The sequence below is a fragment of the Stylophora pistillata genome, chromosome 14 (assembly GCF_964205215.1).
Source record: "Stylophora pistillata chromosome 14, jaStyPist1.2, whole genome shotgun sequence".
NCBI classification, from domain to species: Eukaryota; Metazoa; Cnidaria; class Anthozoa; order Scleractinia; family Pocilloporidae; genus Stylophora; species Stylophora pistillata.
Window position 1 is genome coordinate 5,885,483 of NC_142532.1, and position 24,833 is coordinate 5,910,315.

General features: G+C 39.0%; 1 protein-coding gene across 3 annotated transcripts in view; it reads left to right on the forward strand.

Annotated features, from left to right (window-relative positions):
• LOC111332704 (protein sidekick-1) overlaps positions 1-24,833 on the forward strand; it is a 34,615-nt gene that overhangs the window by 6,271 nt on the left and 3,511 nt on the right. For 2 of the 3 annotated variants that reach the window (XM_088744251.1, XM_088744250.1), the window contains exons 3-20: positions 294-593; positions 920-1,228; positions 2,471-2,821; positions 4,202-4,504; positions 6,216-6,509; positions 7,117-7,443; positions 8,847-9,143; positions 11,084-11,380; positions 11,991-12,317; positions 13,724-14,020; positions 15,488-15,778; positions 16,687-16,983; positions 17,534-17,833; positions 20,313-20,776; positions 21,128-21,222; positions 22,130-22,286; positions 22,972-23,038; positions 24,466-24,737. In XM_088744251.1, the coding sequence (XP_088600377.1) occupies positions 294-593; positions 920-1,228; positions 2,471-2,821; positions 4,202-4,504; positions 6,216-6,509; positions 7,117-7,443; positions 8,847-9,143; positions 11,084-11,380; positions 11,991-12,317; positions 13,724-14,020; positions 15,488-15,778; positions 16,687-16,983; positions 17,534-17,833; positions 20,313-20,776; positions 21,128-21,222; positions 22,130-22,286; positions 22,972-23,038; positions 24,466-24,737 (5,045 nt within the window). The remainder of the gene's footprint in view (positions 1-293; positions 594-919; positions 1,229-2,470; positions 2,822-4,201; positions 4,505-6,215; positions 6,510-7,116; positions 7,444-8,846; positions 9,144-11,083; positions 11,381-11,990; positions 12,318-13,723; positions 14,021-15,487; positions 15,779-16,686; positions 16,984-17,533; positions 17,834-20,312; positions 20,777-21,127; positions 21,223-22,129; positions 22,287-22,971; positions 23,039-24,465; positions 24,738-24,833) is intronic. The other variant, XM_088744252.1, reaches the window with a different exon arrangement.

Sequence of the window (24,833 nt, forward strand, 5' to 3'; positions counted from 1 at the left end):
TGATTTCTTTCAGGTCTGATTTTCGCTATTGCATAAATAGCGCTCTCTACTGCGAGGATCGTGCATCATACGTATCTATAACCGCAGTTCAAAATATATGTACTTCATATATTCATCGTATCTCATTTATCATCACGGGTTTATTACGAATCAACTTAACGGCCTGCTCTCAGAGTCTTGGCAAATGCACATCTTTTATGTTATCATTATTATTACGAAATTGGGAGCTCCGCTTTTACTGGCTTGGCTAAATCTATATATTACCTTTCTTATTCTTTTCACTCTCATCTTAGCACCAGAGAATCTGAACGTTTACGACAAAACTGGCCACAGCCTGTTCATCGAATGGAGTAAAGTAGAAGGGCACATTCTTGGTTACAGAGTGCGTCATCAGCGAAATGATACTCCTGTCGCCCTTTGCAACAATGGCTCGTTGAGTAACAACAGTTCGTTATTTGTTTGCAAAAACGTGACAGCTGTGCTAATCGAAGATTTGGATGTATACAAAGACTATCAAGTCGAAGTAAGAGCGTTTAATAACGAAACCTTTGGGCCAAATTGCACCGTCGCAGTTTTCCGCACCGATGAAGGAAGTGAGTAAGAACGTCCTTACGTTGTTTTCCACTATTACGGAAATCATATTTTCTTTGCTTTATTTATCAGTTCAGTTTTTCTGGATGATAAAGGGGTTTTATTTGATGCTTTTATTTCACCTGTTAAAAGTTTCCCCTGCGCAACAATAGTCACTAAATGCTTGTTATTCGCATTTGTTTGTTTGTTTGTTTGTTTGTTTGCAAGTAATGCAAGGCAACGTTGAGGAGAACAAGATAACCAAATAAACAACTAGCATTCGGAAATGGCCCTATTGCGTCATCTCGATATTTTGGAATTTAAATTATTCATTGATTGTTCTTTCCAGTACCAACACATCCGCCTGTTAACGTCCAAACAAAGGCGGACCCAAAGAATGCTACCTTGATTGCGGTTTCCTGGGGAGAAGTCCCGCTAGAACATCGTCTGGGTAAAATTTCCCAATACTTAGTAACTGTTATTGAACTTGACGACAACAAAGAAGGGGTTGGCAACGACAGTTTCAATGTAACCAACATGAACGCGACCATACCCGGTCGCTACCCCTTCACGTATTATAACATCACTGTCGCAGCGTGGACAAGCAAAGGAGTGTCAAACGCCAGTGAGATCAACCAAGTTCAAACCGCACAGGCCGGTAAGGAGACAATTGACGATGATGGCTAAAACTGATATCAGGATTACTAAAGTGAACGAAGAAAGATTATTGGGAATCAAGGGGACCAGTAATTGTTTATTTCCGGGGGGGAGTGATCGGAGGATTTTGGGTGGATCACATGGTTTTCAGGGGGATTAGAGGGGGATCCATCTGCTGCCAATGAGGAAGATCATTAAAATACTACAGAGCAGGGCATCACGTAAGTTTATTGTAGCTTAACCAAAATCCCCCAAGCTCTTCCTCCCCCCCCCCCCCCTTATCTCCATCAATACGGCGATGAATAATGACAAATCCCCAATAATAGGTCACGGTATATGGGAAAAAGGAACGAGGACAAGGAACAGGAAACGTGGAACAGAAAACAGGGAACTGAAAATAGATAAAAAAAAAATCTAAAAATGGCTGCATATGGAACAAAATAACATTTTATCTTACTTTTCTTCACGTATGTTCACTTTGTGTTTTCTTTCACTTTAGGACATTCTATCGAAATCTCTCCTCCTTGTTTGTGGTCAGCTTTAAAACTCCCGCACCATTACCTCAGAAAATGAGCTCTCTTAGAGGAACCTAAAATCCCTCGGAGGCTTTGAAGGCCCTAAGAGAGCTATTCGTCGCAGTCGTCGCAATATCTTGAACTTGAGATCTTTGATTATAGGGCATTTCTGTTAACTAAAACTGATTTTTTTTTTTTGTCGGGGAGCAGGGATTGGTGAGAGCACTCGCCTCCTGCCACTATGGCCCGGGTTCGATTCTTGGACCTGGCGTCACATGTGGGTTGAGTTTATTATTGGTTCTTGTCCTCGCTCCGAGGGTTTTTCTGCGGGTCCCCCGGTTTTCCTCCCTCCGCAAAAACCAACATTCCAAATTCCAATTCGATCTAGAAACAGTGGAGAAGAAGAGCCACTCAGGGGAATGTCCATTGCTAAATCATTTATTATTTAATTTTATCGAATTGAACAATAAAACAAAAAATATAAAATATTCCGGAAAAGAAACAAGTTCTGTCAGGACGGCGAAGATAAACCCCGATTTAAAATGACAAATTTGAAAAAAATCAGTGAAGGTTTTTAATAGGACAAACTGTGACCCAGGTTCCCAAAATTCAAAATGAGGCTTGCTCCAAAAAAAAGAAAAATAGAAGAAAAATCGGTGAAGGGGAGGGAGACGGAAGTATCTGCTTAGAGATCTTCAACTCAATAGTTATTTCCTTTTTTGTCTCAGCTCCATGGAATCCTCCGACGAACGTCAACTACTCTTATGACCCCTACATGTTGAACGATACTTTTAAATTTACGTGGGAACCAGTGGTAAATAGATTAAATGGAATTCTTCGTGGTTATGAAGTGCGCTGGAAGCAAGTCAACTCGAGCACGGAAAACGTCAAAACAATCAACGAAACGACAGACAAATCACAACGCAGGCGTAGACGATCAACTCCAACTCAAACCATCGCAAGAGAAATCGAGTTGAAAAATTTGAGTCTTTACACCAACTACTCTTTCAAAGTGGCAGCCATAACAGTCGCTGTAGGGAAATACAGCGAAAAGATATATTTCAAGTCACAGGAAGGAGGTAGGCAATTTAACAAATGGTAAACACCACAGCGTACACTATTGAGTTATGGATGCACGCGGGAGGTTGCTAAGCACGAAAGAAGCGTAAGAGTCGCTCGAGGCGATAGCCGAGAGTGACTCTAGCTTCTTGAGTGCTTAGCAACCTCCCAAGTGCATCCATAACTCAATAGTGTACGGTGTGGTGTTTACCATTTGTTTTATAACATAACATTGATACATTGTAGCTAAAGAGTTCCCTTTTATTTAACAAATCTTACGTGACCAGAAAAAACAAGCGCGCGCAAAAAATAGTCTTTGCATTTGCTCACGTCAGCAGCGTACACCCATGGGCAAATGGAAGACGCTAAATTGACCAATCAGAGCGCACGCTTTACTTTGGTTATGTTATAATTCAACTTGGTAAATACTTTTGTTTTGGCCGTCTGCGTTCGCAAACCCGGGAAGTAGAATAATGTAATGACACAAAATTATGAACAGAAAAAATTACAATAGCCATGCGCGTCTTATGCGAAGAAAGTACACGAGATTACAAAATTTGTGTTGTCTGATAACGGAAACCCCGCGGGAAACTTCCCCACATAAAATGTTACGTTTTATTCACATGTTGCGCTACAGCTTGCCGATGTAAGATACACGGTAAACACATCAATTCTTGAGAGAAAAAAGTGTTTATAATTTTAACCTATTCACTTCCGGTGCTCAATAGTAATTCTCTTTAGTTTGGAGAATTTGGTATCGGATCAACTTATAATCCCTTAATTGATATCTTCTTCATTCTCATCACTTGTCTGCTTGATTTTATGTTGATATTGTAAGGAGAAATTCTATCTTGGTCACTCGTGGGAATGAAAGGGTCATTTAGCGTTTTCATAGTTGTCGTTTCATATTTACACTGAACCGCTGACCATTTGGCTGAGTTTGTAGAGTGCGAAACGACCATGCGGAAGGTCGAAGGTTCGAACATTGCAGAGAACAACCTACAGGGGCTCAAGCTAACAGAGGATAATGTGTTGTATTCGCGAAAACATCTACGAATGGTAAGACATGCTGATCTTTTCGGTGAAGGACTATGGAACGTAGCCTCTAAAACTCACTCACACCCCTCCCCACCCGAATTCAAAACGTCCCCATCAAATAAGAGAGAGCGGAGTCCCTTATCCCCTCCCCTCCCCCTCCCCTCCCGGAAAGAGGTTGCAAGGCCTCATCTCCCGTATCTTCAGTGTATAAAAGACTTCGAAGAGCCTACACACTTATTACAAAGAGCAGCGACCTGTCTCTGCATTAAGAACATCTTCAAAATATTTCCCTCGATTCTTCGAAGTTGGGGACCAAATTAAATTAAATCATCACTGATAGATTTTTTTCCATTTAATAATAGTCCCAACAGCACCACCAAGAGAAGTGAAAGCCTACAACACAAGTTCCAAGTCAATAAATGTCTCATGGACACAGCCTGTCGATGAGTACATTCATGGGAATCTTCGAGGTTACGAGATCGCTTACACCCCGGCTAATGGGGCTGCAAATGCCACGCGAAGAGTGATGCTATGTCATTTGAATACTTCATTTCACTTGAAATGTCTGCAAGTATATACTTTGTATAACATCACTGTGGCTGCTTTCACTATCAAGGGAATAGGGAAAGCGAGTCGACTGCTTCAGGTTCGGACCGGTGAGGAAGGTACGTTGAAGCTTTTATGACGTATGAAGTAACGTCAATTATTTGGAACGTAAAAGGTTTCAGTAACTAGGTTTAGATGAATTTATGCCCAATGACATTTATACAAAGATGCACGACGAAGATGCAATGAAATAATTCTGAAGAACCAGAACAAAAGGCCTTGCCCCTTTGAATTGTGGAATCATAAGTAGCTGCGTGTGAATACTTACGATTGGGGTCGCATCTTGACATTTATTCTCTGCCAACACCACGCACTCACACATTCAAATGACCATTATTATCTACTTTTCTTAATTCTTTTTTTCTACGTAATCTAATCACATAGCCTTTTAGATCGGGCTGCAAGAACTTAGGGAGAACTACTTATTTATCGCCGGGGTGGTACCCTTTGGGGGGGATCACATTCTGTTCGCGGGAACGGAGAGTGGGTCAATCGTTGCTGCCAGAGGAAAACAGTACGGGCCATGGACATTTTTGTCTATAACATCTCCTGTGATATGATTCCTCTGGAAAATACCAAACAAACTGATACAGCAGAGAAAGGATAGGGATGATATTATTTCTCACTAGCTTTTTCCTGACGGCCATGTTGTAATGCGAAGAGGACGGCAGAGCAGAATTCAAAATTTTAAAAGAAACATTGACTTCTTTATTTCTGTATTACTGTATTACAAATCTAATATCATAGGTGACAAATTACTCCTTAATTTTGGCGCGAAGTTTCAGCATTAATTTTTAATTTCACATGTGAAATTGCAAAATTGCCATGGTAACATCTCTTGTATCTCGATCAGAGCCAAAATGGCGTCGAGATTTAAGACGGTGACTCTTGAAAAAGTTATGAAATTAAAAGAAGCGGCCGAAAATTATTAACAAGCACGAAGAATTCGAAAGGTATTTTTTGTGAAGAAACTCAGAAAGAAACGAACTTTAACAATAATGTATGCTTTAAACGAAACTATACTCTTCTTCATGTTCTCGGTTTTCGATAGAATAAACTAGTAAAAACAATTACGGTTGTGAGCGTAATTTGTCACCTATGATAAAAAAAAAGGTAATCAAATGGTTTTCTCGTGAAATTAGGAAATAATTTCAAATGCGTTTTGTCAAAATTCTGATAATTTCCCGAGCCTAAAGGCTCAGGAAATTATCAGAATTTTGACAAAACGCTCGTGAAATTATTTCCTAATTTCACTCGTCGCCATTAGATTACACATACTAATTTTCGACAGACTTCTCATCTCTGTTCTCGAAGCCCGCTGTGTTGCACGTACCCTTATTTTGCTCGCAGTGTTTTGTTATCAAATTCTAGTCTGGACAGATGTCTCAAAGACACCTCGTGTAAGGTCGTGACTGATGAAATAGCATATTTACTTCAATCTCATCTGCAATTTCCACATGAATGTTAAAAGAGACCAGGTAAATTGTATCCTGACACAACTAAATCCCTCAAACTCCCCTCCTCTCTCCCATGCGATAAAAAATGATGGCTCCCTTAGGCCTGGTTCCTTGTCAGATTACCTGACGCTTTCTCCAAAAAGGATTTTTTTTCGGCAGGTTTTATCTGGCTTAGGCACAGTGAATTGTTAATGTTTACCAAGCTCTCGCTGAGTGACATTGCGTATGTAACACGGCTTGTAAGTCGGAAGTGCTCCGCCGAAACTCAGATAATTATTACAATAAAGCTGAAATCTTTTATCTGTCTTTGTAGCACCACAGGCACCCCCAGAAAACGTGACAGCAGTTCCTGTGAATAGCTCTAGTATAAGAGTGAGTTGGGGTGATGTGCCAGAGGACAAACGCAAAGGGTTCATCTCATATACTGTGATATATCGATCAAGAACTTTGAATGATGTCGCTAATGGTAGTAGGCAAGTTCATGGAAACTCTGTGGTGATAGGAGACTTAGAGATGTTCGTTACTTATTCCTTTAGAGTGCAGGCTCACACAAAAGTTGGCAAAGGAAACTTCAGTGATCCTGTTAACCAAACGACTATTCAGACAGGTAAAAACTACTGCAAAGAGAAACCATGGTTGTATTTTGATATGGCTGAGCTATGACACGGTTTGTGACGGAATTAATGTGTAGGTTGTCACTTGCAATCCGCGTGAATCCTCGTTATCCCTGGTTATCTTAATTCCTTCATGGCTTATCATCATCTCTTTTGAGTTTTTCTGATTTCATGAAATAATATTTTACAGTCTTTCCAAGGATAAAGGTAGTTTTGCAAAAAAGTGTTTTTCGCTTTAATGGACTCTACGGTCTCTGTAGCTTATCGAAGGTTGTTCAGATTTCGTTTCACACAAAGAAAAACAAATATAACAATTAATTCGAAAAATGAATGAAACTGATATCTAAACCATCAGTAATATGACTAATTCGGAGCCTGCGATTCGTCAAGGGTTACCGCGAACGTGGTAGTCTTTCGGTGTTGCATGTGATGCTTTTGTTAAATTACTTTATTGAAAATAATAAAATGAACACACCACGACACAACATTTAGCTTATCATAAATGCTTACAGCAACAGCAATAAAAACACCAGAAAAAAGTTAGTACCTTTTTTTTTCAATTGCAAGACTGATTTTGTCTCGATCTTATTGCTTTTTTAGTTCCCAAGGTTACCTTGAATTTTACCGACAGGTCTGTGACCAACTCATCCCTTAAAGTGACTTGGAATGTAACTGAAAAACCCGTTGGGTTGAATATGCCTGACAAATATGAGATAGAGTCATGCGCAGTGAATGATTCATGTAAAGATGGCAGCTGCATGAATAACACCACATCAACAAATTGGTATGAACTTTTAGAGCTTCGTGGTGACAGTGCATACAAGTTCAGAGCCAGGGCAATAAACTTAACCGCAAGGGATGGAACAGTGTTAATGCATCCAGAAGGAAATTTTAGTGAACATATCGAAGTAACGACAAAAGAAGGAGGTGAGGATTTTAACTGGAAAATAATTGGAGTCTGATATTTATGATGTTAAAAGCTTACTCCAACATTGGAGACCTTGATTAGGAACAAAACACCAAAAACCTTTAAACCCCTACGATTACTAAAAATCTAATTTCTTCTTAAACAATCACCCTTGAATCAAACATGATAAGCAACATAAGATGCTCTTGATTCTAAACCAATTCTCCTTCTATCGCAGTAAAAGTATTGAAAACAGTTTGGATAACTTACGTACAAAATGCAAGAGGTTAACATAATGGCGTCATGGATTGTTGGTTCCTAGTAATTCAAGTTGTACTGAATTATCTCGTGAATGAACGTAGTGATACATATTTTGGTTCTCTTTTTTTCTTTTAATTCGAACAAAGTTTATTTTAATCAGCCAAAATCTATGTCTATGTTGAGGTCATTACCCTTTTGCCCTTGTGAGTTACTAGCATCTAATTTCTCCGAACAGTACACCCCTGAGTGAAACGTTAATGTCACAAGAATAAAGGAAATGATCACCAACTGAAAGAAACTCTTGATTGAAAAACAAATTCTCCTTGTCAGGACCTTAAAAAATGTATGGAGAACAGTATGGAGAATATGTCTACCGATGTGGGTTTGTAAAGGTTTAAGGAAAAAGTTGAACAGAGGAGCCATTTGTATTTTTAAATAGCCCATAATAGAATCAAAATTATTTGGAACGAGAATTTACTAGAAACCAATTACAATTAATTGGCATGATATCAAAGATTGAATTTTAAAATTGAGAATTTCGTTTTCAGAGCTGGTTTCCAAACCTATAGGGAGGCAAACGAACATACTCGTCAGCGTTGTGACCTAATGATCCTTTCTCTCTTTTCCGTTTCTTTCCTTAAAAATGGTATCGATATCTTAAGAGGAAGTCTCAAAATCGTGTCCTGTACTTATTAGGTTATCATAGCAACACGACAGCCACTAGAAAAATACACTCACAATTAAATCTTGTAACAAAAATAAGTGTATCAAGATTGACCGCTGTATAATTCTTCTGAAAATCTTCACTATTACAAAGGGGGTTCCTATTAATTTTCCAGAGCTTAAGATGAACTAGTCTTACATTCTCGGGATCCCATCTTTTTCCCAAATAAAAATCTTTATCATTTTAACGAGAAGAAACGTTTTTAAACGTCGAGTTTTGAGCAATAAAGGTGCAAGTATTAGGAGACGAAAAGTTTCACAGCGGGAACTTTTTAAGCAATCTTTTCTTGTATATAATTAATTCTTTCTTTGGCCTGGCCCCTTTATTCTTGGCGCTAAGTCCCAAAACACTACATTGACCCCACGTTTAGTCAATAACCCATGTATTGCATCAGGTTGTGTATTGTTAAAGTGCCAATGAAAATAATCTTTTAAACAGCTCCAACCCAAGCACCTTTAAATGTCAGTGCAAAGCCTCACAGCCAGACCAGCATCCGAATTACGTGGAATGAAGTCGATGTATGTCACAGAAATGGGAAAATAGTTGAATACAACGTAGAAATGTATAACAGCACCTGGGGTCAAAAATGGTATGGTGATTTCAACAATACGAATTTGGGTGAAGCGATAGTGGAAAATCTCGTGTACGCGATTTACAGGGTTAGAGCCAGGGCTAGAACGGAAGCAGGGGAAGGACCCTACAGCGAGTGGCATAATACTACAACACATAAACCAGGTACGAACTGATAAAAAAGGGTAATTGAACTGAGTGGAGGGAAATCTGTAGATTTCATGGCAAAATTCAATTATTACTTTATCACATTCAAAACTTTAACTGTAATAAATTGCATAAAAATTGGAAAAAAAAAAAAAAAAGAAAGAAAGATAATGTTAGGTTTTGGGAAAAAAAATTCCAAAATTTGCCACAGAAAGACTTCTTCGTCTTTCATGCTTCTAAAATTTGATTATTTGTTTAAAAACGAACCTCGAAATCTAATTGGTTGTTTTATTGTAAGTGTTGATTGTCATTGTGGGAAAAAGATGCAATTTAAAGCATGAATTAATGCGATTCATGAGTAAATTACGCTTCTGAGAGCCAAATAGATTTCCAAGATCACCGGTGGTTTCAAGATGGATGTAATAAAATAGGGTATCCGTCCTTCACAGCAAGATGAATGTTAGATGAAAAGGGAGACCGATCAGATCATATTGCCCGGTCGTATTAATCTACAGTCCGGGCCATGGATATTTTTGTCTATAACATCTCCTGCGATATGATTCCTCTGCAAAAAAAAACAAAAAACAAAAAAAAAAACCAAACAAACTGATATAGCAGAGAAAGGATAGGGATGATACTATTTCTCACTAGCTTTTTCCTGACGGCCATGTTGTAATGCGAAGAGGACGGCAGAGCAGAATTCAAAATTTTAAAAGAAACATTGACTACTTTATTTCTGCATTACTGTATTACAAATCTAATATCATAGGTGACAAATTACTCCTTAATCTTGGCGCTAAGTTTCAGCGTTAATTTTTAATTTCACATGTGAAATTACAAAATTGCCATGGTAACATCTCTTGTATCTCGATCAGAGCCAAAATGGCGTCGAGATTTAAGACGGTGACTCTTGAAAAAGTTATGAAATTAAAAGAAGCGGCTGAAAATTATTAACAGGCACGAAGAATTCGAAAGGTATTTTTTGTGAAGCAACTCAGAAAAAAGCGAACTTTAACAATAAAGTATGCTTTAAACGAAACTATATTCTTCTTCATTTTCTCGGTTTTTCGATAGAATAAACTAGTAAAAACAATTACGGTTCTGAACGTAATTTGTCACCTATGATAAAAAAAAAGGTAATCAAATGGTTTTCTCGTGAAATTAGGAAGGCTCGAGAAATCATCAGAATTTTGACAAAAGGCACGTGAAATTATTTCCTAATTTCACTCGTCGCCATTTGATTACACATACTAATTTTCGACAGACTTCTCAGCTCTGTTCTCGAACCCCGCTATGTGTTGCACGTACACTTATTTTGCTCGCAGTGTTTTGTTATCAAATTTTAATCGGGACAGATGTCTCAAAGACACCTCGTGTAAGGTCGTCACTGATGAAATAACATATTTACTTTAATCTCATGATCATCTGCAATTTCCAGATGAATGTTAAAAGCAACGTCTCGTATCAGAAATTGTTCTGCTAGAATTTCAGGGAACACACTTCGACCAGCTTTGGCCACCGGTTGTTTGTTTGCTTGATTTAAAGGGCGCCCTCTAGAAGGGATTATAGTGAAATCACTGCCAATTCACGGCCGACGCAGAGGGAGAGGGGCAGTTGGGGGGGGGGAGTGTCACAAGAATATTAGAGCCTTATAGGGGAGACCAGGTAAATTGTATCGTAACACAACTAAGTCCCTCAAACTCCCCTCCTCTCTCCCATGCGATAAAAAATGATGGCTCCCTTAGGCCTGGTTCCTTGTCAGATTACCTGACACATTCTCCAAAAAGGATTTTTTTTCGGCAGGTTTTATCTGGCTTAGGCACAGTAAATTGTTAATGTTTACCGAGCTCTCGCTGAGTGACATTGTGTATGTAACACGGCTTGTAAGTCGTAAGTGCTCCGCCGAAACTCGAATAATTATTACAATAAAGCTTAAATCTATTATCTGTCTTTTGTAGCACCACCGGCACCTCCAGTAAACGTGACAGCAGTTGCTGTGAATAGCTCTAGTATAAGAGTGAGTTGGGGTGATGTGCTAGAGGACGAACGCAATGGGTTCATGACAAGATATACTGTGAGATATCGATCAAGAACTTTGAATGATGTCGCTAATGGTAGTAGGCAAGTTCATGGAAAGTCTGTGGTGATAGGAGACTTAGAGATGTTCGTTACTTATTCCTTTAGAGTGCAGGCTCACACAAAAGTTGCCAAAGGAAACCTCAGTGATCCTGTTAACCAAACGACGAATCAGACAGGTAAAAACTACTGCAATGAGAAACCATGGTTGTATTTTGATATGGCTGAGCTATGACACGGTTTGTGACGGAATTTAAGTGTAGGTTGTCTCTTGCAATCCGCGTGAATCCTCGTTATCCCTGGTTGTCTTAATTCCTTCATGGCTTATCATCATCTCTTTTGAGTTTTTCTGATTTCATGAAATAATATTTTACAGTCTTTCCAAGGATGAAGGTAGTTTTCTAAAAAAGCGTTTTTCCCTTCAATGGACTCTACGGTCTCTGTAGCTTATCGAAGGTTGTTCAGATTTCGTTTCACACAAAGAAAAACAAATATAACAATTAATTCGAAAAATGAATGAAACTGATATCTAAACCATCAGTAATATGATTAATTCGGAGCCTGCGATTCGTCAAGGGTTACCGTGAACGTGGTAGTCTTTCGGTGTTGCCTGTGATGATTTTGTTAAATTACTTTATTGAAAATAATAAAATGAACGCACCACAACACAACATTTAGCTTATCATCAATGCTTACAGTAACAGCAATAAAAACTCCAGAAAAAAGTTAGTACCTTTTTTTTTTTTCAATTGCAAGACTGATTTTGTCTCGATCTTATTGCTTTTTTAGTTCCCAAGGTTACCTTGAATTTTACCGACAGGTCTGTGACCAACTCATCCCTTAAAGTGACTTGGAATGTAACTGAAAAACCCGTTGGGTTGAATATGCCTGACAAATATGAGATAGAGTCATGCGCAGTGGATGATTCATGTAAAGTTGGCAGCTGCATGAATAACACCACATCAACAAATTGGTATGAACTTTTAGAGCTTCGTGGTGGCAGTGCATACAAGTTCAGAGTCAGGGCAATAAACTTAACCGCAAGGGATGGAACAGTGTTAACGCATCCAGAAGGAAATTTTAGTGAACAAATCAAAGTAACGACAGAAGAAGGAGGTGAGGATTTTAACTGGAAAATAATTGGAGTCTGATATTTATGATGTTAAAAGCTTACTCCAACATTGGAGACCTTGATTAGGAACAAAACACCAAAAACCTTTAAACCCCTACGATTACTAAAAATCTAATTTCTTCTTAAACAATCACCCTTGAATCAAACATGATAAGCAACATAGGATGCTCTTGATTCTAAACCAATTCTCCTTCTATCGCAGTAAAAGTATTGAAAACAGTTTGGATAACTTACGTACAAAATGCAAGAGGTTAACATAATGGCGGCATGGATTGTTGGTTCCTAGTAATTCAAGTTGTACTGAATTATCTTGTGAATGAACGAAGTGATACATATTTTGGTTCCCTTTTTTTTTTTTTTTTTAATTCCAACAAAGTTTTATTTTAATCAGCCAAAATCTATGTCTATGTTGAGGTCATTACCCTTTTGCCCTTGTGAGTTACTAGCATCTAATTTCTCCGAACAGTACACCCCTGAGTGAAACATTAATGTCACAAGAATAAAGGAAATGATCACCAACTGAAAGAAACTCTTGATTGAAAAACAAATTCTCCTTGTCAGGACCTTAAAAAATGTATGGAGAACAGTATGGAGAATATGTCTACCGATGTGGGTTTGAAAAGGTTTAAGAAAACAGTTGAACAGAGGAGCCATTTGTATTTTTAAATAGCCCATAATAGAATCAAAATTATTTGGAGCGAGAATTTACTAGAAAACTATTAGAATGAATTGGCATGATATCAAAGATTGAATTTTAAAATTGAGAATTTCGTTTTCAGAGCTGGTTTCCAAACCTATAGGGAGGCAAACGAACATACTCGTCAGCGTTGTGACCTAATGATCCTTTCTCTCTTTTCCGTTTCTTTCCTTAAAAATGGTATCGATATCTTAACAGGAAGTCTCAAATTCGTGCCCTGTACTAATAGGTTATCATAGCAACACGAGAGCCACTAAAAAAATACACACAATTAAATCTTGTAACAAAAATAAGTGTATCAAGATTGACCGCTGTATAATTCTTCTGAAAATCTTCACTATTGCAAAGGGGGTTCCTATTAATTTTCCAGAGCTTGAGATGAACTAGTCTTACATTCTCGGGATCCCATCTTTTTCCCAAATAAAAATCTTTATCATTTTAACGAGAGGAAACCTTTTTAAACGTCGAGTTTTGAGCAATAAAGGTGCAAGTATTAGGAGACGAAAAGTTTCACAGCGGGAACTTTTTAAGCAATCTTTTCTTGTATATAATTAATTCTTTCTTTGGCCTGGCCCCTTTATTCTTGGCGCTAAGTCCCAAAACACTACATTGACCCCACGTTTAGTCAATAACCCATGTATTGCATCAGGTTGCGTATTGTTAAAGTGCCAGGGAAAATAATCTTTTAAACAGCTCCAACCCAAGCACCTTTAGATGTCAGTGCAAAACCTCACAGCGAGACCAGCATCCGAATTACATGGAACAAAGTCGATGCATGTCACAGAAATGGGAAAATAGTTGGATACAACGTAGAAATGTATAACAGCACCTCGGGTCAAAAATGGTATAAGGATGTCAACTATACGACTCCGGGTGAAGCGATAGAGGAAAATCTCGTGTACGCGAATTACAGTGTTAGAGTCAGGGCTAGAACGAAAGCTGGGGAAGGACCCTACAGCGAGTGGCATAATACTACAACACATAAACCAGGTACGAACTGATAAAAAGGGTAATTGAACTGAGTGGAGGGAAATTTGTAGATTTCATGGCAAAAATTCAATTATTACTTTATCATATTCAAAACTTTAACTGTTATGAATTGCATAAAAATTGGAAAAAAAAAAAAAAGAAAGATAATGTTAAGTTTTGGGAAAAAAAATTCCAAAATTTGCCACAGAAAGACTTCTTCGTCTTTCATGTTTCTAAAATTTGATTATTTTTTTTCAGTTATTACATCCCTTTTGAAAACACTGGTGGTCCCTGTAATCTGATTGGCTCTTATTGGTGCGATTTATTCACAAATCGCACCCTTTTATGCTCTAAATCGCATCATTTTACGCTTGACTGAGTTTTTGACACATGATGTCAAAGTCTTTCTGTTTTGCATACAAAATAAGATGTAAAAGCATTTCTGGTTCCACTTTTTATTTAAAAACTGGCTCAGCTCTGCATCAGTAAAATATTTAAATTGACCAAGTCCTGTATTTGGGCGATTTCAAAATGGTTGTAATAAAGTGGTAATTGAACCTCGTGTCGTGCAATTTTGGTCTGAAATCATACTTGTGATTTCAAATCACGCGTATGATTTCAGACCAAATTGCACTCTACTCAGTTCAATTACCATTATAAAACAAGCCTCGAAATCTAATTGGTTGTTTTGTTGTAAGTGTTGATTGTCATTAGCTGGGAAAAAGATGCAACTTAAAGCAATGAATTAATGCGATTCGTGAGTAAATTACGCTTCTGAGAGCCAAATAGATTTCCAAGAATACCGGTGGTTTCAAGATGGATGTAATAAAATAGGGTATCCGTCCTTCACAGCAAGATGAATGTTAGATGAAAAGGGAGACCGATCAGATCATATTGCCCGGTCGTATTAATCTACAAGCGTTCTATCACACAAATACTGCATTCTGATTGGTTATGCTACTTGTTATCTCTATCCGGGATAGACGAAGGATGAAATGAATGTAGCTTGACACTGTGCGACTGCAAAATTGAACCAGTTATTAATCAGCCAGTCATTATTTATATTAACCTTTCGTCATTCATCTCTTGTAAAAAGGGGGAGAGAGAACGGAGGATTTTGGGGAATCACATGGTTTTCAAGGGGAACGGAGGGGTGGGGGGTTAGTCGTCGCCGACAGAGTATAAGAGGGAGAAATAGAGTGTCTAGTAACAGGAGGCGGAGAGGGGTCGTGAGAATTTTAAAGAAATTTATGAGGAGATAAGGAAAATTTTCGCGTGACACAGCCAGAAACAACGTGACTTAAAAAGGACTACAAGTCACAGCACATCTTAAGTTAACTCAGGTTGCGCTTCCTTGTTGTCGCTCTGTTGGCTTTGATTCTCGACCAAGTAAATAAAACTCTGATCCAAGAAAACGGTAACAATATAAACGGTTAAAGGCATAGTTATGATTTGATTTTTAATGTTTTTTTTTTCTTTTGCTTTCAGCACCGACCTTTGTTCCACAAATTATTACTGCCACAGCCACGGGAAATACAACCATCAACGTGAAGTGGAATTGCACAGGCACCCCATCAAATGCCGATTACGAAGGATACAAGGTTCGGTACGGACTGCGTATCCCCAGGAGCCATCTAAGCACAGAAGTAGACCGCAAACCCTGCGAAGCAAACTTAACTCGTCTCAAACCGTTCACTGAATATTTTATCAGAGTAGCGGCTCGCACAACACAAGAAGGGAACTACAGCAAAGAGCTATCCGTTACGACTCACGAAGGAGGTATGTAGGAAGGCTATTTGTTTTAACAAGTCTTCGTATAGACAATTAGTTGCTGGAAGCAAACCAGAACTGTTCTGATTTTGCTTCACTACTAATTCCGCTGAGAATTGCTCATGAAGACTCACGCCACCCTCTCGGCCCTGCACTTGCATGAGTTAAGGTTTACCACCAGACCTCCGGTAATTCCGATGGACACAGATGGACTCCATTGGATTCCGATGGACGAATGGATACTGATCGAGTTAGCGGACAACATTTCTGTCCTCCCTGATTTTCATCTGACCTCCGGTACCCATCTGCGTCATGACTTCCGTTTATCTTACTTTCGTTAGAAGATATCGTGAATATGATATTTCCTATTCCATCAGAAAACTACGTTTTGAATCGGAATCTATTGGTTTGTAATGGACATGCGTGCCAATCAAATGCAAAACTAGAATTAAGTAATAACAGCTAAAGCGCTGTAACACGTAGATGACACTTTTTTTCGAGTTTCCGTTGGCACTCTACTTTCTTTTAATTGGCCGTAGCTAAAATTTATTTATTTTTAGTCTTAGCCTTAAACTCCCACATGTGATTAACTTGTAACTTCTCCCTATAATATCCATACATTATCCATGAAACAGGTAATGAGAATACTCAATCTTATTAGGTAGAACTTATCTTTATCTAACACCAAATTCTCGTAACTAATTTACAAGGAAATTTGTGGCATGCAGAGGGGAGAATTAATAATCAGATTTTGGGAGTAGAAAGATTGAGAAGCGCCCAGAAATGACTAAATTTGATGGACACGTCGTGAAAGTTTCGAAAAAAACCCCGAGGCGGTTTTTTTTTTCAGTTTTAGTGTTAACTTAACGTCGACCACATACGTTTTGATGAATTGACTTTTTTTTCTATTCACTAAGTGCCTACAGCAGCGCCTGATGTCACATGGGAAATCCTGCACTCTTCCGAAGTCCGCATCTCTTGGCAACGCATTCCCAAACCCAACCATAGCGGCATAATCCAGGGTTACCACATTGAGTACCACCCTGAAGATAACAAAACTGCTGTTCTGAAAGAAGATATAAAAAATGAGAAATTACTTTCTACTGTTCTTAAGTCACTGAAGAAATTTTCGCAATACAACATTAAGGTGTCCGCGTATACCTCAGTGGGAGACGGGCCGGCTGATAGCGAAACATTCCAGACGGGTGATGATAGTAAGTCCATTAAACAAATTTTAGAATAGGGAACGGTGACTCGGGACTGGGGTCAGAGGACGAGACGTGACAAAAATAGGGAACGGAAGAGAAAGGGTCGCGGGGAACCTCGGACCTTGAACCCAAACAGTGGCGAAGAGAAGATCGAAAATATGGTATAGGGAATAGGAAATGCTGGAAATAAGGAAAACAGAACTAAACCGAAATGGGAAATGGGGAACAGCGCTTTAGGGGTTCAGAGGCAGGAAATAGAGGAAGACGTACCCGGAAATGATTTCTGCTTTGGATGTGGTTCCACAGTATTCAGTTAAAATTCATTTCTCAAAAGGATTTCTCATGGAAGCTCTTTTGAGATGAGGATTCTCTGATCTTTTCTCTCTATTTCACAACATTCGTAAATAAATGAATAAATAAATGGATAAATATATAAATCGATAAGAAGAAAATATCTGACGATTATTTACTTTCTGCACGATGCTCACAGGGTGCTGCTCAAACAGCAATGCTGAAAGTATTTTAGGATCCTGAACAAATGTTTTTTTCACATTAGTTCCCAGTGCAGCTCCAATAAACCTAACAGCTATCAATTCAGTCTCACCACACAAAATCAATGTGACCTGGAAACCAGTTCCCTCAGGGTACATGAACGGGGACTTGGTTGATTATGAAGTGAACTACCAGCGAGTGAAGATCGGTGGTGTACCAATAGATTATGAACCTGTTAGGTCCAGGATTACAATGAATACCACATTGACTTTAGAAAACCTTGACCCATATTCTGAGTACGAAATTACCGTCGCAGCCAGGACGAAGAAAGGACTGGGCCCCAGAACGTTGGCTTCATATGGTGGTAAGAAATCAAGTATCAGCCTTTCTTTTTTGCATGCTCGTGCATGCAGTAAATAAAATGAAAAAGACAAAATTATGTAACTCGTGCATGCAGTAAATAAATTAAAAAAGACAAAGCTAGGTAATTATGAGATTTAAGTGTTAAGAAATCGACTTAGTGGTCCTTCTCTTCTACTGTCCCGAATGGCTCGTTTCTCGAGAGTCAAGCGGTCAAAACCGGTCTCTAGTCTCAACCTTCAAATTAACTCTTCAACAACTGAGAAGCACTGGATGGTTCGGGGATAAAACGACTATCGAGTAAATGGATTGGATACCTGATGAGTGGGCAACCACGAAACAGGCTTGTAGAGATGAACTTGCAGTTTATTTGTCTTTCTACTCCCACAATATATATATATATATATATAAATATTATGAGAGGAAAAAAGGACGTAACTACATTTCCCGACAAGCCTGTTTCGTGAATCGCTTCACTCTTCAGGGGTTTAAACCCCTGAAGAGTGAAGCGATTCACGAAACAGGCTTGTCGGGAAATGTAGTTACGTCCTTTTTTCCTCTCATAATATTTATTCTGCTCTGCTTCAACGTATTGAGCACTGTTCCACGCGAAAATCGACTTGCAGACTTCCTATATATATATATATATAGAAATATGTATGTAACTGTCTACGAGGGAAACCCTGACCCTGTACACCCCAAATAATCATTCTTAAATTGAGTAAATGTCTGAAAAGAAAATTTGCCCTAAGCGGGTTTTAAACCCGCGTCCCCCTGTTACTAGTCAGGTGTGATGACCACTACACTATCAGGACAACCATGCTGGCAACATGGCAATCGAAGATGTGATTTACGTGATCGGAGACGTGGTCTCCCGGGAAACTTAATTTTCAAGGTGACATGGTAGGGGAAGCCTATAACCCCATATGAAACCTAACTAAGGATCTATTATAGATTGCCATGTTGCCAGCATGGTTGTCCTACTAGAGTAGTGGTCATCACACCTGACTAGTAACAGGGGGACGTGGGTTCAAATCCCGCTCAGGGCAAATTTTCTTTTCAAACATTTATTCTATATAAATATTTATGTCTGTATGCATGTGAGGAAGTAGCCGATATTGTTGAATAGTGCTCAATACACATGTGCAGAGCTTAATAAAGTGGGTAAAGATTAAATAAGACGACACATGGTTTCTGTTACTCGGAGTTTCGTGCTTACGCACTCATCAGACAGACTATGAAAAACGTTCCTGACAAGCTAGTTTATATATAGAGGTGTGATAAAAAATTATTGTTATTTACAATTGCGGCATTACAATGGGGCTAAGGTATTACGAATGAGGTGGCAGCGGACGCGAACTAATTATCTGTGGTAGTAGGTAGCGGAATAATAGTCTATTGTGGTGTTCGGTGGTAATTAGCTATACTTCAAGTAGTATTTGTTCTCGTGTACTTCAGTGCTTCGAATTACGATAGCCATTATTATTGTAATTACAATTAGATCTGTGACGTAATAAGTCAATAAACACACTTTGCTATGCCTGAAGAGCCGCAACGGCGGTGAAACGCATAGCGCAAAAGCAAAGAAAAGGAAAACTTTCGTTTTTCATTGGTTTTAGTATATATATTTTTTTATTATTATAATTTTATTCGATCTGTAAGAGACAAAACATAATTCTTAAGAAATCTAACAGTGAGCGATTCATGAAATTACATATATGGAAGACACGAAATTACAATACTGAAAGTCAAACCGGTTTCAAAACAAATTGCACACTACTGTGACGTTATCCAGTCAGAAATTACTACAGAATAGGTCAGCGAAACGGGAAAGAAACGGATCAGCGGAAAAACTACAGATTATCTGGCGAGGAAAAGTTCTTTTTTTTTCTTCAACTGAAAAACGTTTCATTTGATCTCAAGGTAAACTTACCTATACGATTGCGCCATCGACTGTCAATCAAGGCTAAAATCAAATGTCAATCAGCTTATTTGTAAAATCAACAATCAATCGACGAGATACTGAATTCTAATTTTCTATAACCATGAAAGAATCAAATGAAAAGATCATGAGAATGAAGAAAAAGACCAATTTGGGAAGCTCGTGACTGTCAAACAAATTCTCCTTGTAAGTACTAGGGGAAAAGTAAAGAGAGCAGTATGGAGAATATCAATGCCACTATAAGGGTGTTAAGGGCTAATGGTTTTAACATTTAACGAATGCATAAATAAAATTGTAAGGAAATAAACCAGAAAGGAACGGTTAGTGATCACATTCGAACACAGTTTTCGAGCCATTGGATCACTCGTTTGAATCTCAGAGCGCTTAGTGCAAGCAGTTAGTGTTAGAAGGCGAAAATGAAACTTAAACGATTCGCGAACCGTTCTCTCTTGAATGTTGTCAGAATTTCACTAAAAAAGTCCACCGTTAGGACCACCAGCCCCTTTAATTTCTCGTTCGTGTGTTCTTTTTTTTCATTCAGAAACATGTCCCTGCGAAAGAAGTTTCACGACTAGTTGGAGGCGATACGAACCGTATGTTAATTTCACAAAAGACAATGAACCTGGTGAGATAATTCCGCTCGTACTGCGTTCCATGGTCCGAGAATGTTGCGGAAAATGCCAGAGTTATGGTCAGGTGGAGCTGGACTTCAAACACGATGGCAGATCGAATTCATCGGAGCGCAACTCTAATCAAGATCTCCTCGATAATTTGGATGAATCCACCGATTTTACTTTCCCTGTTTCTGGTTACAAAGAGCAAGACAGTTACAAAGGTGGATACGGCTTTGCTCCAGTCATCGAATCTGCCGGTGTTGCGTTTATTGTTTACCCCGAAAAAACACAAAACCAGAACACTATGTATCAGTCACTGCTTCTTTGTTTGCCCGTATTGGGTTTGCCAATAATTACAGCTTACATCGCCGGTGTTATCATATGGTGTTTGGTAAGTAAAATTTTAAGAGAATTTTTTACGCTGTCTTACAAAGTTTAGTCAGCGGACACACTTAGAGGAAGCAGGCGCCTTGCATGAAAGGACCAAATTAAGTTACTAAGGAGAACATCACCATATGGTGCCAGGGAGGGTTACTAGTGGCGTTTAACGCACAGAAAAAAAAATACTGCTAACAAGCGTTGAAAGATTGAACTGACATTTACATGCAATGATGATCCGATCGTCCGGTTCTGCGTGTAGCTGCCTAGTTAAACTCCTGTACCATATATGTTTTGCTGGTACGTTTATCCATCATTCTGTTCACTAAGTTAAATGATTTGCTGTCTGTCACATGTCTATTAGGAGAGAAGTCGAAATCCACATGACTTTCCACCATCGTTTATTCTCGGGACTTGGGAGGGAATTTGGTGGTCGTTCGTTTCTATGACAACGCTTGGGTGAGTTATAGTCCTGCAGAATACAGCTGGGTTGATCCAAACGATAAGTTTGAGCGAATGCTCTGTTGCTATTTAGTTTTGTAGTTTTGTAGAGACTTTCCCTGCTAACACCTTGGGACGTCCAGTTTTGCTTCACAATACGATACAGTCCCTGATCGATGGCATGTCACAGACTTTCATAGAAGAGAAATAAAAACAAAACTGAAATTTTAATCTTGGATTAGCGCTATCCGACTTCTGAGCAACCGCACCCAGATTTATAAGAAGGATTTGGCAATTTAATTGCAAAGAAATCAAGGGTATAAAAACTTGCAATTAACCCTTAAACCTCAGAGACCGAGTTTTATGGCAAAAAGAATTATTACAAGAAGCAACAATAAACTAAGAAAGAACAAAGAAGGCCAAGAGCGAGGGTTAGAAAATATTAACCGTGTTAGCGAAGATAAGAACGACTTCTCGTAAGGGGCAGATCGTTATTTTTCTAGAGGAGGGGTATGAGAAATTTTCGTCTGCAAACATTTTTTTTAAACATACATGTCTCCGCAAACACTTTTTTCCAATATCATCTTCGTGCAGACATTTTTTTCTCTTTTTTTTTTTTAGCGTTCTTTTTATTTCTGCTAAATATTACCATTGTCTTATTGAACTGTTTTACAAAGAACGTAATCAATAGTGCTCTCTAGAGCCACTTATTTTGTCGATATATGCTCCAGTCACCTTTTAAAATTTTTTGGCAGCTACTTACCAGACTTCTTTGCAAACATCTTTTTTATCCTATCATGTTTGCAAACAATTTATTTTGTCTTTTCAGACACTGTAAACCATTTTTTTTAATATTTCTTATACCCCACCCCCAGAAAAATAATGGTCCATCCCTAATGATGACATCTTTCGTTGAATTCCTCAGGTATGGCGACCGCGCCCCTCTGAGCCCCAGGGGACGGTTTTTTGCTATAGCTTGGGTACTGTTTGGACTAGTAATCATTTCGCTTACCATGGCTATGATCGCCGCAGCACTAACATCGATTACTCTGAAGAGTGAAATAAAGCTGTACGGAAGTAAGGTAACTAGCGGCTTTCCTATTCTTAACGAACGATTTACGTAGACCACAACGACTCATACAACTGGAGAGGGTCGTTAAAAGAGATTCCTTCGAGCACATCATCGTTTCTTGGTACCACTGTTTCTTTGCCTTCCGATGTAGGCAGGAAAAGTAGCTCGTAAAATAAAACATGGACGATTCAACCGTGCATCGGAAGCCAAAACAATGAGTCACAAAAAGCATTCAAAACAAAGTTAGATAATTTTCAATTGGGAGACTATGGTAATTCGGGACCAGAGATTTTGCTTCATTATGCTCTGAGATTAATTTTAAAAAACTCATCCCGTCCTCTGACGAACAAAAACCAGCGACAACTTGGTCAACGGAATTTCCCCGCACTTGAGTCGGTCACATGGCCATACCTTGAGTTGTCATCAACTATCTATATTTTCCTTTCTTCCCATTGGCCGTTCTGGTAGTTATTGTACTTTGTGTTACGTAACTCAATCAAAGTAACTGATGAACGATTGGTTTGAGTTTGCCTTCGATTGGCTGAGAGTTTGGCGGGGAGTTTTCTACACCAATCCCAGAGCAAATTAAGGTAAAGCAGACTCGGTGCAAAATGGATTCCTATTGGCCTAAACTCCAACTAGGCTACCGCTCTCGACAGAGTTAATTAACGAATCATGGTATGAATTTCCTTCAGGTCGCAGCTGAGTTCAATTCTCCCGAGTATAACGTGGGCATGAGACGAAATGCTAAAATTGATCCAGGTACCTAATCGTAAAGTTAATTAATCAAAAAAATTATACATTAGACTTACTATGAAAACTCTGATTGGTCGAGAGCGTACAGTCAATATACAATAGCGCGTGAAGTTACTTGTAACCCACTATCTGCTGCACACATCGGGTTATCATGTCGATTTCATCATGTTTCTCAAACTTCTGCAAACTCAGATAGAAGTAACTTCTCTCGCAGATTGTTTAAAAAATGTATAATAAAATATTTCTCATGATATCAAACCGCGTGTTTGTATGTTATCTGCCTCAGCTTTCAGCTTCGGGAGATAACTTAGACCTCAGCATTGAGAATTCATGATATCATACACAAGCTCATCCAATAATTGCTTATTATTATATAGCTGAGTCTCACAAGGACTGGGAACTACCGAATTCGCGAATTTTATTGGCTGAAATCAATATTGAAAGTGGTCTAGATTTTCCCATCTGGTCCGGCACCTAGACCGGTCTAGAAAAAAAAGGCACAAAGAATATAAAAAATTGGCATATAAGACACAGCCATATAATAACCGAGCAAGGTCGGTCTGTATGGGAGAATCTTGACCGAGGTCGCTGGTACAGACCTCACTGAGTTCGGTCTGTACTCGCGACCTCGGTCAAGATTCTTCCATACAGATCTCCCGCTCGGTTAAAAAGAACTAAATAACGGATAACATGTGGACCGGGAGATGGGATTGATAACCAGTCCATGGCAAGCCCCCCTTCCCCCCACCCCCTTAGACACTTCATTAGTTAGCCTTCCCTAGCAGTTGGCTGGTATGCATTCGCACTCCTGGGCGAAGAGAGGTATGGTGAGGGTAAGAGTGTCTTAACTAAGAACAGGTCACGAACCCGAACCTCCTGACCCAGAGTTCAGTGCGCGCGCACCATGTCACCGAGTCTCACCAAACTTTTCTACTCAGCTGTTCTTCGTAAGAGTAAGTATAAGCTGAGAATAGGATCAAGAAAAAACTAAAAACCAACAAGAATTGTAAATCAAGACATCAATTGACTCAGATTGTGGAGTAAGAATTATGAAAATTTCGTGCTTCTTTCAAGGAGAACTTCTCTTTTGTGCGGAGAAATTTGACACCAGCAGTTTAGCATATTGGGTCCTAATGTCAAAAAAAAAAAATCAAATCAAATATCAATCAAGTTCAGTTTTGATCAAACGTGTATGTAAATAAATTCATGGTATTTTTTCATAACGAAGCGCAAGTCATCTGATCTGAGGCAACAAAAGTTACGAAACACCATGGAGCACGCGCTTGGTTTCCTCCCTCTTTAAGATACGCGACTAGACAACCTGCTCGTTTAGAAATTTCGTTTACGACTCCCCCCTCCCCCCAACAAAGAGTACTCCCCTCCACCACCCCACCAAATAATTCCACATCGTGTGTTTTATTTTCACTTTGAAGACAAGCCTTATTACAGCGTCGATGAGATGACAGAGGCACTTCTGAACAAGGAGGTCGAAGGGATCTTAGTGGATACTTATTCGGCGGGCCTGCGAGGCGATCTCTTCAATCGACCCGAGTTACGAGTCAATCAGATCATTGACTACAAGACCGCATACGGCGTGGTACTCGGTCGTCACGCTACCCAACTTGGCAAGTGTTTCGAGCGCTACTTAACTTCGAACAGGGCGGAGATTTTCGAGATGATCAAAAGAAAAGCTAAGCCAATCGAGGTGAGCAAGAGATAATCGCATTCGAAAAGAAGCGAAGCTCTTTGAGTTGCGGTTCATTACTTTATATGTGATAAAATTTATTACGCACGTAATTTG